Consider the following 13,374-nt stretch of genomic DNA (forward strand, 5'->3'; position numbering starts at 1 on the left):
GTGGATAATTGGGGGTCATGGATAGCGCTAGAACGCCTAAATATTTAAGAGTATATACCAAGGCTCGTATACCTAGGCAGGCCAAGGCGTTGCCTGTGTCGACCCGTCACAAAGGGGCTGGCCGCCACTACATCGTCATCAACCACCGCAGCGGACGTGGTATACGGGACTTCTTAAACATGCGCGCACGCAAGATAATCACTAGTAGATTGTCCCATGAATTTCTGTGTAACAGGCTAAGCGTGCTGCGAGCCGTTGGGAAGCAAGCTTAGACATATCCTGTTAAATATCTAAGCTTTGTAGTGCTATCGAGACCGAAATGTGCTTCGCAACTCGTGAAAGAGCACTGTAGAGACAGCGTGTCTACTAGGGCTCAACTTTGGCAGAAATACAAAACGATCTGGCGGCTATTGCAAAGCGCAAAGCTTTTGAAGCTGTGCACATAAGGCGAGCAACCACGGCTTCGCAATAATAGCGATGTTCGCGCTTAGCGTGCATGTCAAGCACGCGCATTGGTACCAACCGCACAAGTTATACCTTTAATATTGACACGTGTACTTGTTTGTCTTTATCGGGCGGCGCGTTTCATCGCCTAACAAATGTTATCGCACATCGCAGGACGCGCCGGCATGTATCGGAAGTTTCTGGAATGTTATCGATGCTTCCATCCGCTGTCTGTGACCGAGCCTTGTGTAATCTGATTGCATGTGTGCGCGACGCGAATAATGTAGAACTGTGTGGAAGGCACGCGAGTCCCAGCGATTACTCTGGAACATTTGACGACTGATCTATAAAAGCCGACGGGCTTGACCCGCTGATCAGATTTTCGACGATCGCCGACTGTGTTCGCCGCTATCGTTGCGCTTTAAGTGTAGCCTGTCTTTGTGGGCACAGGTTCGCCCAACAAAAGCTAGTTTCGTCTTTCACAGTATTGCTACTGTGTTCTTTAACGTCACTACAACGTGACAATATTAGTTATCGTGATGCAGAGTGTCTTGAAAATTACTCTATTCTCACCTTTCATTTACGCCGAGTAGTGTTCACCTTGTCTATTGAATGCTAACACGGATTCATGAAAAACAAATGCGCAAGCCTAGAGACATTTCCCAGAGGGATATATATTAATGTCTGACTGTTGCACCCGATAGCTAGAATAATGCTATAAGGATTGTTCGGGACCATAACTTCGTGTACACATAAACTGTACTCACGAGAGAGAGAGAGAGAGAGAGAGATGGGGAGAGAGAGAGGGAGAGAAAGAACAACTCTATTGAAAATGCCTGCAGAATCGGTTAGGCTCCCTCCACGCAGGGAGGAGAAGCTTTTACCGCAACGCGGCCACTACGTCAGTCTTGTGCGTTGTGCTCCTCGAAGTCTTGGTTCCTTGCTGCTTCCGCGGGTCCGAGAGGGCCGCTGCCCCCTTCCTGGGGGTAAAGATCAAAGAGGGAGCTTGGTAGGTGGTTTATTGTTGAGTATTCAATATTTCTCCGCAAATAACACGGAAAGCAGTAATACACACTAGGAAAGAACTATAGTGGTGCCACAGAAAAAGTAACATCGTGCGTTATAAGGCCGTTTTGCAGCAGGATATGTGAGCGCAGGGCCTCATGCCGCTAGCAGACGACAGAAAATGGAGACCCCCCCCCCCCCCCCCTCCCGCAACCTAGACTGCAGCGCTCCTACCGGCAAAGGGAGGCAGCCCGAAAAGAGTTGGAGTCAGCTCGATCAGCGGACAGACGTCGCCGTTCAGAACGCTGTCTATTTTTCCGCCGTGCCACAAGCTTTAGATGATGCTTCTGTTTTCTCCGCGAATGAGAAATGGTGGCTGGTGGAAGCAGGCGGCCATTATATTTATTCGCATGGCTTAGATCCGTGAATAACGGAGCCATGGAGAGTGAAGGCTTTAACAAGCTTGCCGTCGTGGTTCGTGCGCCGTTGGCGTTGCAACTTCCAGCATTTATTGTGTTGCAGTACAAGCTTTGATAGCTGGAATTTATAGGCTACCTAAAATGGATGTCCAGAAAATCTGTGACAAGAACGCGCGGATTTATCTTTAATTCTGGAATTTTACGTGCGAAAACCATGGTATGATCACAATAGGAACAGCGCGAACAAGACGACGACGAAGTGAAAGGAAACAGGAAGAGCGATGATATGATTATGAGACATGCCGTGGTGGGGGCTCCAGATTAAAGTGCACCACCTAAGAATTTTAAACGTGCCCCTAATGCACGGCACACGGCAGTTCTTTGCATTTCGCCTCCATCAAAATGTGTAGGCGGAGGCCCAGATTTGATCCCGTGATCTCGTACTTTGTAGCGCAACGCCACGTACACTACGCCCACCATGGCGGGTTTTGATAGCATCTAGAACATCGATGCCTGATAGCGTGAGTCGGAAGCTGCGTTTTTCAGCAATTAGTTTGCACAGGTGTCACATTCATTGCGTTTGGCACCCTCCACATTGTAGAGCTGCTCGCTATCGTTGCAAACCGTTCTTTGATGCTGTTTGATTTACTGTGCACTTCACTCTTCTCACAGAACTGGAGTCCACTTTGAAGTGGAGTCCTTCTTTGAAGTCTGCTTGGGATTTGTCCTTGTGAAGGCTAGCTTTCTTTGTGTGGACGCAAAGAGCACTTTGTCGAAGCCTCCTGCGAGGGACCCATGCTGGCCTCACTGAAATAACGAATACAGCAAAAAGCGATGCACAGGCTCGAAGGGATGAAAAAAAAAACAAAAAACGAAGCGAGTAATTTTGTATTGATGGCAGATCAGACCACTTCTTACTGGCATTTTCTTGCACCCCATTTATTATTTAATTTAGCAAAATTATTGTAGTCTCTGGGATATGTATACGGGCTGCGTTGCCTGCAATCATCAGGCTGACAATAGGCTGTTTAAGGGAGTTTTGCTGGTATGCGATAAGTTCCCATGCCGTGGGGAATGGTATGTTGTCTCATACTCGCCACCCAGAGGTTTAGAGTGACAGGAGCGCCACAGTAATCGCATTGCAGGGTCGAACGAGATATACACGGTAATAATATTTAGTTTTACGCAATTTTTAAAAATCGCTTGTGAGAGATAGCACAATACTTGTCCTTAAGCTGTTTTAATTGAAGAGCTGAACGCTCCTAGCATGACAAATCAACACAAATATTCAACTTGCAATTTAGGAATGGTAGGTGCTAAAATTTTAAGATGAATCCGCTTGAAATTAATGTCTAGGATGAAGGCAGTTTCGAGATATCATTTCCCAAAGTGTGGGACAAAACACATTGGCGTTCCAATTACCTTTGTGCTTCAATGCATGAAAGAGGGTTTTAAAGAAATAAAGTGGCACAACAGTGAATTTTTACGACCAGTTTGATGGCGCCTACCTCCAAACAGGTGTAATTCTGCTAATATATTCCGAGTGGATACGCCTTGCAAACTCATCCGTTTATAATTCATAAATTGCAATACGTACAGCGAAGTAGCTAATATTGAATTGAATTAATGAACTTATTTTAACAGTTTGAATATATGTTTTGATTTCTCGAGCAAGTAATGTCCACCACCCTGAATAATCAAGCTAAAGTACTAGAATTCTATTATCTAAATTAAATTATGGGGTTTTACGTGCCAACACCACATTCTGATTATGACGCACGCCGTAGTGTTGCACTCCGGAAATTTCGACCACTTCGGGTTCTTTAACGTGCACCTAAATCTAAGTACACGAGTGTTTTCGCATTTCGCCCCCATCGAAATGCGGTCACCGTGGCCGGGATTCGATCCCGCGACCTCGTGCTCAGCAGCCCAACACCATAACCACTGAACAACCACGACGGGTAACTCCGTTATCTGTAACAGACGATTTTTTTTTTTAAAAATCCGTGAGACATAAAAAATGTCACCCCGTAAAGTAAAGGCCTGGAGTAGAGCGTATAATTTCGACAAAGGCTGTGCATCTCTTGTCATCATGAGACTTGATAAAAGAGCTTTTGATTGTACAGTGCCACTCCGATAGACCCACGTGCCACTGTTTTCCACCAAACTGGATTGGAGCCAGTTCTAAGAAAAGTGTCAGTTTCATCCGCAATGCGAAGTACTGCCTCAGTATTTGGTTTAGTACCAATGAAATTGTGCGATTTTGCCGCAATAAACTTTCGGAGATGTGTTAGAGCAATGTTGGAGGGGAAAAGTTTACTTAGTGATACTTTGTTTCACGTTATATATAACTTTATTATTTATTAAAGCATACCGCCAATTGCGATAAGGATTATTGCAGGAAGAGGAAGAGAATAACAAATACAGAGGAAAGAAAAAAAATTGGCACGATTTAGCTGAAGCACACTACATAAATACTAATAAAGAAAAAGCTGTTGCCATCGATGAATGCTTCAATTCAGTGTTCACTAAAATTGTGCATGGCGCGGTTGTAGCACTTTCCGTCACTCATTGTTCAATGGCAAGCATTCAGACTGACACTGATGTTCTCGACGGCTTTCTACGACCGACAGATAAATTGAAGACACTTGGTTCTGATACATTATTGCCCGTTGTTTTTAGGTACGACTATATTGTTATTGCAGAGTATTTGAGCATTATATTCGAAATCACGCTAATAGCTAGGATTATTCCACATGGCTGCAAAGTTGCAAAGCGTTTTACGGGTACCCAAATTAGGGGACAAAAAAGAAAGCTCGTTCAGAATTACAGGTCAATCTCGCTAGCAGCAATTTGCTGTAAAAGCTTGAGCGCATCATTGTTGTTTGAGCAGATTGAAATAGTAAATACCTTCATTCAATCAGCTTCTTTATATCTCATCAGCATGGTTTTAGGAATGAACACTCATGTATTACGCGACTAGTTGAATCTTAGAATTACATTTAATGTTCCTTAGACAGCAATTTTCACATTATTGCAGTATTCCTTTATGTACAGAAGACTTTTGTCACCGTACCACACAACCTATTAGAACTTCTACTGATCTCTGTGAACAATAAACATGGAAGTAGTAAAGTGCGTAAAATTATATTTAGATGGTCTTTAAGAAAACTTACTTTTTGACGCCTCAAAATTATTACTGGTAACCGTGAGCTCTCCCTCGTGTGACACAAGGGGGCGTATTAGGGCCGTGACTGTAGGTAACTTACAATAATGAGATTGTTTTAAATATTGTATTCTATTAAATTGTTTGCAGTATGGTAGGGTAGATAAGCGCACTAGTGGGCTGACAATGAGCATAAGAACTTTTATACCAAATTAGGAGGGCGGAAGACCGAGAAACAATTGGGCAAGGCATTTGCTCGCAAATGAAAAACCTCCGGTACACCTAGAAACCACGTGCACAATGATTCTGTAATGAGTGCTTCAAAGAGAAATTTAGTGACAGAGTGCCATGGCTTTAGATCAAGTTTTACCACCTCAATTAACACTTTCCCGAACGTCATCCAAAACGTGTCCTTTATTCCAACCACTTGTGAATCAATACGTGATTCACTGCATCATGATCATCATGATCATCATCATCATCATCATCATCATCATCATCATCATCATCATCTCTTTTTCGCTTAAATGGCCTGCTTGGGGTATTACATAAGGGAAGGGGGTAGTACATTTACAGAATACACAAAAATTGGTCAGTAATACAAAGTGGCAAAAACGTGATGTCACTGAATGAACCAAAAACAGGATATACATGGTCAAAAAGGGATCGCTAAGACATACTAGAAAAGGAACATTACACAGCATACACACGGCGGAGCGAAATACAATTCAAGAACGCTTGCGACCGAGAAACAAAAATAGAAAAACAAAGCATGATTGAAACGAACAAAAACAAAGGTGAACTGTAGTAAATACAAGGATTACATAGATTGTGTGGATAATAAATCACGAAGTTTTACATAATTACGTTCGAGGACGACCAATTCGGGATGTTTATTCCATTCCGCTATAGCAGTAGGCAAGAACGAGTTGTTAAAGGCATTAGTTGAACCATGAAGACGCTGGACGCTCAATGAATAGAAAAGATGACGAGAAGTTCGGATCGGCGGGAGAAGGAGCGTTCCCTGTAAATGCGGAAATGTGTAGTGAATTGGGTGAAATAAACAGAGAAGGGCAATTCAGCGTCGGTATGCTAAAGAAGATAGACTGAGGGAGTTTTTTATTTCACTGATGCTGTGCTTGTAGTCATAATTAGAACATATAAATCGTGCTGCGTGGTATTGGACTGCTTCAATGATGTTAATGAGGTAAATTTGACGGGAGTTCCCAATACACGCAGCATATTCAAGCTTTGCGCGTACAAATGTTTCGTAGGCCAGCTGTCTGACAGAGGGTGATGACAAAAATAGATTTGTTCTGATGAATCCCAGTGACCTCGACGCATCTGCTGCAACCTTCACCATGTGTTCTGCCCAGGTTAGTTTAGCAGTAATTAAGACCCCAAGGTACCGATATTCCTGTACTTGCGAAACGGGTGTCGAGTGCAACGACTATGTAAAAGTGGAGTTAAAGTGTTTTCGAAACACGTACATACGTTTACATTTCGAAACATTAAGCTTCATAATGCAATTTGAGCACCAGTTTTCAATAAGATTTGTCATTCTGCATATGTACGTGATCTCGGTGCTTATTGATGCGGCTGTAAAGTATGCAGTCATCTGCGAATAGACGGATTGTAGATCAAATTCCGTTAGGTATGTCGTTGATGAATACCAAGAAAAGAAGCGGGCCAAGAACCGAGCCTTGGAGGACACCAGATGTTACTTTTGTTGTTGAAGAATGCTGACCTCCTATAAAAGTAAACACCACTTGGTCTGTTAAGAGGCAGTATATCCACAATAATATTAATGGCGCGAGACTGAGTGCACCGAGTTTATTGATAAGTCTTTTGTGAACGACGCGATCAAATGCTTTCGAGAAATTGATGTAAATGACGTCAGTCTGAAAAAAAGAATCAAAGTTAAGATGAAGGTCAGTAGTAAATTAAAAAAAAAAAGTTGCATTTCACAGGATAACCCCGGGCGAAAACCAGGTTGTTTTGAATAAAAAAAATGAGTTATCATTGAGTTGTTGCACTATGTGTGAATATATGATGTGCTCGAGAAGCTTGCAGGCTAATTTCACAAAGGTTAGGGGAAAAACTTTGTGCGAAGTTCGTACAATAATACTTTGGCGAAGTTACAGTTGAACTTCACTGCAAGTGTCATAATTAATTGACACACTCCTTACTGTGCCTTCATGTGGCTCATAACATATTCCACAGTGCTTGGAAATCGAAACTCGGCTCCGATTCGGTTATCTTAGATCACCAGTAAAGGATTCGATAACCCTTGGGTGACATTTTCGGGCACTCTTATAGCAATAACTTATAGTATGTACCTTAAATACTGCACACAACTTAGATTTTGTGCACACATCTTCCATAACGTACACTATTTCTAGAAAGTCTGAGCTTGTTGCGACATTTGATCCACCCAGGACAGAAGGATAATCGGCTGTGCAGTTGACAGAATCCGCGCGCAGAACATTGGAGTGTTCAAAAAAGTAATTTACTGTAATCGCCGTAGCTGCCAGACGTGCTTTGAAATGGACCACATATTATCCCCAAGGAGGCCTCATTTTAACAGATGTTTAAACTCAGTGCCACGTAGAGCACTCCCAATACTCCGGGCAAACGTACTACATGCTCGTTACAATGCTTAAAGAGACTTCGATTAACATACAAGCCTTAAACTTTAGTCTCGTGTCACCCATAACATGTCCTGTTTTCCTTAAAGGGACTTTAAACTCCCTATACCGTGTCATGAGAAACGTGCCATGATAAACGTGTCACGAAGGAAGAAGGATTTCAAGAGGAAAACATGCAATTAGCAATTCTGAAAGCTTCTTCCTTTATCCGTTTTTGTTCTCTTTTCCGCACTTCAGTGCTTCGCGCTGCAAAAACTTTCCGCCGTGGACCTAAACCAATTCGCCCACATGATTCAGTGTGGTGAAATGTTAGTGGAAATGAAAAGATCATGATTTATAGTGATGGGGACTGCGGATGCTGTTCGCCATTTGAGTAATTTTCGTTTTATGTTGGCATAGAAAGTCGCGAAATTGAGCAAACGGTGCAAAGTAGAGCCGCAACCTTAGTACATGTGGTGTAATCAATAAGATTACCGTACGTAAGGCGGCTGGTGTCAAGTGCACCATACTTATTTAACTTCGCAGTATCTAGATTGCATACGCATTGGTACTTTGTTCTATGCGTATTACGAAGAAAAGAAATACGCTAAAGAGCAGCGCTGTCTTCGCGGCAATGGCTGCAGCGACAGAGCCGCGCTTTCATGCTTGGCATCTCTCATTGCTTGGCGGCGCACATGAGTGTCTAAAGATTTTTTTTGTGTGCTGAAGATAAGCCATGTGCTGAAAAAATAAGCTCGGCTCTTATATGTGAACGGATTTTGCTATCCCAGACAATAATCTTGCCGAAATATAAAAAAGTAAGAAAGGCGACACTGTCCTTATCTGAAAACCTCCCCAAGACCCATCTTATCATAACGATCCAATCGATGACATTGGAGCTGAGAAAGGAGTTTGTAGAATCGAATGATGGTATCGGTTATGTAAAAGTTAAAGGAAAAATTTAGCTACGACATTATAGTGGCCTGAGCGCCATGTTAGTTCTCGCTATACCAGATATACTCGTGGTTCTGTTAAAGTTAGGCATGATGCTAAACAAGCTATAGTGAGCTATAGTATGCTAAACAAGCTATAAGGTCGTCTTGTGTCCGTTGTTTTGCGCTAAACAAATTAATTGGTTTGTATTGATCGTCCATTATAAGTTAGGGTAAATATTCACACCTGCTATTTTTAATAGTGCCAAAATTGCAGGAGATCATTATTTAAGCTGCAAACGTTTTTTTTTTTTTTGTGTCTTCTGTTGTGTATATAACATTCGAAAATAGGCATCCCACAGTTTTCGCATACTGACCATGGTGACGCTCAGATGTGAATGAAGCTAGCGCTGGCAGAAATGCTTTTGTTAAAGTTAACCTTATGCGCACTCTCTATTAGAGACATGTGTCGATGCAACAGTTCAGTTGTGCAACATTTTTGGAAATACTGAAATTGCAAGGAAACTGGAGCCAAATTGACAAAGCTTTTTCTTTGTAAGAATTTACATATGTGCTGTCAGAATGGTGGACAGTACTTACAAACAAAAAGCTTTGTGAAATAGTGGGGTGATGAAATTAGGAAATTAGCAATCACATTCTTTGGGGGTGCGAGGGCTTACCCCCTCCCAGGTCGCTCCTGCCAGCTCCCTCACAACAGACGTGGGAAGAGCTGCTCAGAACGCCGGATGAAAAAGTACAAGAAGCCCCCGTTGCCTGGGCCGAAAGGGTCGCTCCTTGTGAGGGGCTATTCTAGGACTCGGGCCTGCCAGATCATAACTGAGCAGAGTCTCGATGAAGTTGTTACCACCACCTAGCAGGCGCAAGTTGGAATCAGTTGGGGCAGGACCGGGGTAATTAGAGATCGCAGGGAGAGGCTTTCGTGCAGCAGTGGACACAAAATAGGATGATGATGATGATGATGATGATGACTGTCTACCAATCGACGAGAGCCTTTGCTAATAATAGGTTCGACATCACAACTGGCTGGCTTGCTGCAGTGCGAAGAGCGTAAGATACTTTAATCGGGAATACGATTTGTGAATACAATTTGTGAGCACGATCTAGTAGTACCGCGCAAGACGCGTGTAATGCGATCTGCTGCACCGGCATGTGCAGCCTCGTCCGTGTGCGTGCGATTAGAGTGTTTTAATATGCTATAAGGCAATCTTGGTTAAGGCGGGTGCATTAGCATTCCTTGTTTTTACGAAATTCTCTCTCCAAGAGTGTATATTTTTGAAGTAACACCATTTCTTTTAATCCGTATTCACAAAAATGTGAACAAATCCTGAGTGACGTATAGCAATGAACTTGCAGGAAAAGAAGTAGAAACACTGAATGCGGAGCAACATTCTAAACGCTCATGACGGTAGCCTGAAATAAGTTGCTTGGTTGGTTGGAAAACTTCATTGAGGTCCTGCAAGGCGCGCGTCACAGTGCAGCGGGCGACTCCCAGGATGGGACCGTCAGGCCCAGCCTGTCGGTCGTTCCGCGGGCCTGCTGGACGGCCCAGAGTTCGTCGGCCTGAAAACAGCGTTCTTGAAATATACGGTGCACACGACCACGTCATCGATCCGATTCTTTGAAATCCGCAGCGCCTTCTTTCTTTTCTTAACCTCCAAAAGTGGTGCAAGCTGATTTTCCCCAATACTCTGCGTTTTTTTTTTCGCTGTAGCACAATGAACGTGCGGTTAATTTTGGCCGTCGATTGGATGTCGCCGTTCCGTAGAGCGTTGAAACCCTGAAGAAACCACATAAGCAGGGAACCAATTACCGTGCTACGTCTTAGGAGAAAATCCGGGTGTGTGGCAACGCCCGCATATCTGGAAAGGGCGAATTGTAGGAACGGTTAATCTTTGCGTCTCTGCCGCTGTTTTATCGCAACAGCACAGGCTCTTAAGAGGGAACGTTAGCTGGGCAAACTGCGCCGCTACATACTCAAACACTCGTAAAACGCAGAAATGATCTTATGGCACAATACTAGCACGGGTTCGAACGAAATTTATCTGCATTTGAGAGAGAAAGTTGTGTTGTAGTAACAGAATGAAGCAGAATTTCAATTTAGGGCACGAATATTTTACTTATGCGAGAGGCAGCAGCTTTAGCGAAGGAGAAGAACAATGTTTACAAATTCATTACACGATTCTGACGGACTTGCTTTCGCTGTTTATGCCTGCATCCATGAGTTTGGTATTTCATTAAGGCTAAATCAAGGGCGTGTCACCGTATCTGATTGTTCTTTGTTAAGGTGCCTTCACCGACTCGTACGCGTATAGAGGCAGTTTTCAGTGCAATACAAACGAGCTGTTTGTCAGGTGTTGTGACGCGTTTTTGTGATTCTCGTCTTCATCCTACACACTGCGTTTTTAATCTGAATTACAATCTCAATTTCGTGTGCGCAGATGCCTCGTTAATTAACCGTGTTTCAGACACGTCATAAATCCCTAGTGAAACACATTCTCTATTCACAGCATATGCAAGTCCGACAAGAGTGTGAGGTCAAGCTACTGCATTCAGACATGCACGAAGCCGCTATCACCGGAGACACTTGGCACCTACGTGGACACAGCTGCGGAAAAATTTGGTGACCGTGTTGGCTGGGCGTTTGCGCAGGAAGGAAAGCAATGCACCTTCGCTGACTTCAAACATCAGGTGAGTGTCTGAATGGCAGCATCACTGGTCGTGCTGTTGTTGAAAGCAGGAATCGCTTAGCCTGGCATGCCTGCCTGGCAATTGTACCTCCTGAGTATCGCTTAGATTATTAGCACGAGTCTTTTGCTAAGGGTTCATCAACTCAGTGTGTCAGAAAATGGCGACCAGCAGGCGCACGAAAAAAAAAATGCTGGCTCTCCCATAATCACGATTTGGTGCAAGCATGAAACAGCTACCGGCAAAGCAGCTTTGTTGTAGATGATACTAGCCACAATCTTAAATGGGTGCAGTGCATGTTCCCAAAGCCACACCCCACCATACCACACCACACTATGCCATACTATGGAGTGGTCTATGTGGACGCAATAGTTTCCTGTCAGAGACAGAACCTCATTGCAAGTCCCGTCTGTGTCAACCAGCCATCCGCGGTGCGCGGGACGCTCCTACATGCAAGCGCTGCTTGTACAATGTGGGATTATATAATTAGAAAGTTGCCAAATAAATCCCTTTTAATCACCTGCCTCAGATTGTTTTTTCGACCCCACCTTAAAACTACAAAAAAAGGTTTACTTTTTTTAGGGCTTGACGATTACGTCAATTAACTCTCTGGAGTAATTTATTAGCGGCTCTGTCCCGTTTATATATTTAGCAAAATTAGCTTAGCCTGCCACGCGAAAATGATTGTGCTCCCCTGATGATGCATACACGAAACTGGTCTTCAAAGTATAAGGTATCTACTACAGCAATGATCATTGGTCACAAATAGCATACAACGAGTTATGAGAATTAGGGCTGCATGGCTGCAATTGCGGGGAGTAGAGCGAAATATGGGGCTAATTTTTAAGCGCACTGTCGCGCAACATTTTTTTCCTAATTTTTAATAAAAGCAACTGACACTTCAACTTATAAGCGTCGTCTTTATTCACAGCTTTTAGGACCCAAGCGCTGCGAAGAACAAATAGAACGCAATGCACAAGACAGAGAGCAAGATGATACAGCACAAACGCCCTTTGTCATGTGTACTCCACAATTTTATTCGTGACAATGCTGCACCAACTAGCATACACTGTTACACTACTTAAAGGCAAGCGTTATCAGCAATATCAGCACAGAGTCTTGAACAAATACCGTAGTTGTGGTCACGATGCTCCAACACAAAAAAAGATCACCTTGGAAAGAACGATGTCGCTTCCCAGACCACCTCAACTTCTTGTACATATCTGCATGGTGCAGGTAGCAAGACCGCAAACAAGTCAACAAACACTGCGTTCCTACGGGAAATGTGAACAAGCTTGTTTGCCACCACCAATGTTGCTCATAATGTTATATCGATATACCCCCGTACACTTGGCGGTAAAGCCGAAATCATGCCCACATAACACTTATTTCGCACTTCTTCTAGAAGTTGCCATAAGGATAACGCGACTATAATTCAAATGAAAAATTGTTTGAATAACGCGCTTCTATTACGTGGAACAGAAGTTTTACTCGATGCCCTGTGCAGTTACTTCTGTTTGCGAGCTTATTTTCACTAACTTTTATTTAGTTCTTTATTGCCTAAACCCTCGACATGGCCACTGGTCGCCGATCCAGCCCTTTAACCGAATCGTTTGCATGCTCCTGCACTAGTTCATAGGCTACCCAGTGACCCAAGTTGGCGGGAAAACGGCTGTATACGTAGACAGATGAGCAGGCAGACACCATACCATGCCTGGTGTACATTGAGAATGCTAATTGCACAAAATATTTGGCACTCCTCTTTTGTCGTTTGGAGAATTGGCCCTTAAGACAGGAATAAAAGATAATTACAGCGTTCTATTTATAATATCAAGTTCTAATGACGGTAAGAAAGGAAAAAGCACTACCAGTACATCAATGAAAAAGTCGTAGTTTCATCCGAAAGGCGAAGCATTGATTGCGATAGCAAATAATTTGGCAGCTATGCGAAGTAAGGATACTAGTTCTGTTGGCCGTGTAAACTTGTAAACATTCGCTTACTAACTAAATTACCAACCATGGTGTCACGCTCGCACAAGCAAACAAGAACACATCTCACTCGATGACCGCGTACA

The 13,374-nt window shown here is 43.3% G+C and overlaps 1 protein-coding gene across 1 annotated transcript in view; it reads left to right on the plus strand.

Moving 5' to 3' along the window:
- Nucleotides 1-13,374, plus strand: part of LOC126535290 (medium-chain acyl-CoA ligase ACSF2, mitochondrial-like) — a 163,502-nt gene that overhangs the window by 16,998 nt on the left and 133,130 nt on the right. Inside the window, exon 2 of the mRNA XM_055073094.2 lies at nt 11,122-11,302. Within this exon, the coding sequence (XP_054929069.1) occupies nt 11,122-11,302 (181 nt within the window). The remainder of the gene's footprint in view (nt 1-11,121; nt 11,303-13,374) is intronic.

Source organism: Dermacentor andersoni, chromosome 7 (assembly GCF_023375885.2).
Source record: "Dermacentor andersoni chromosome 7, qqDerAnde1_hic_scaffold, whole genome shotgun sequence".
Lineage (NCBI taxonomy): Eukaryota > Metazoa > Arthropoda > Arachnida > Ixodida > Ixodidae > Dermacentor > Dermacentor andersoni.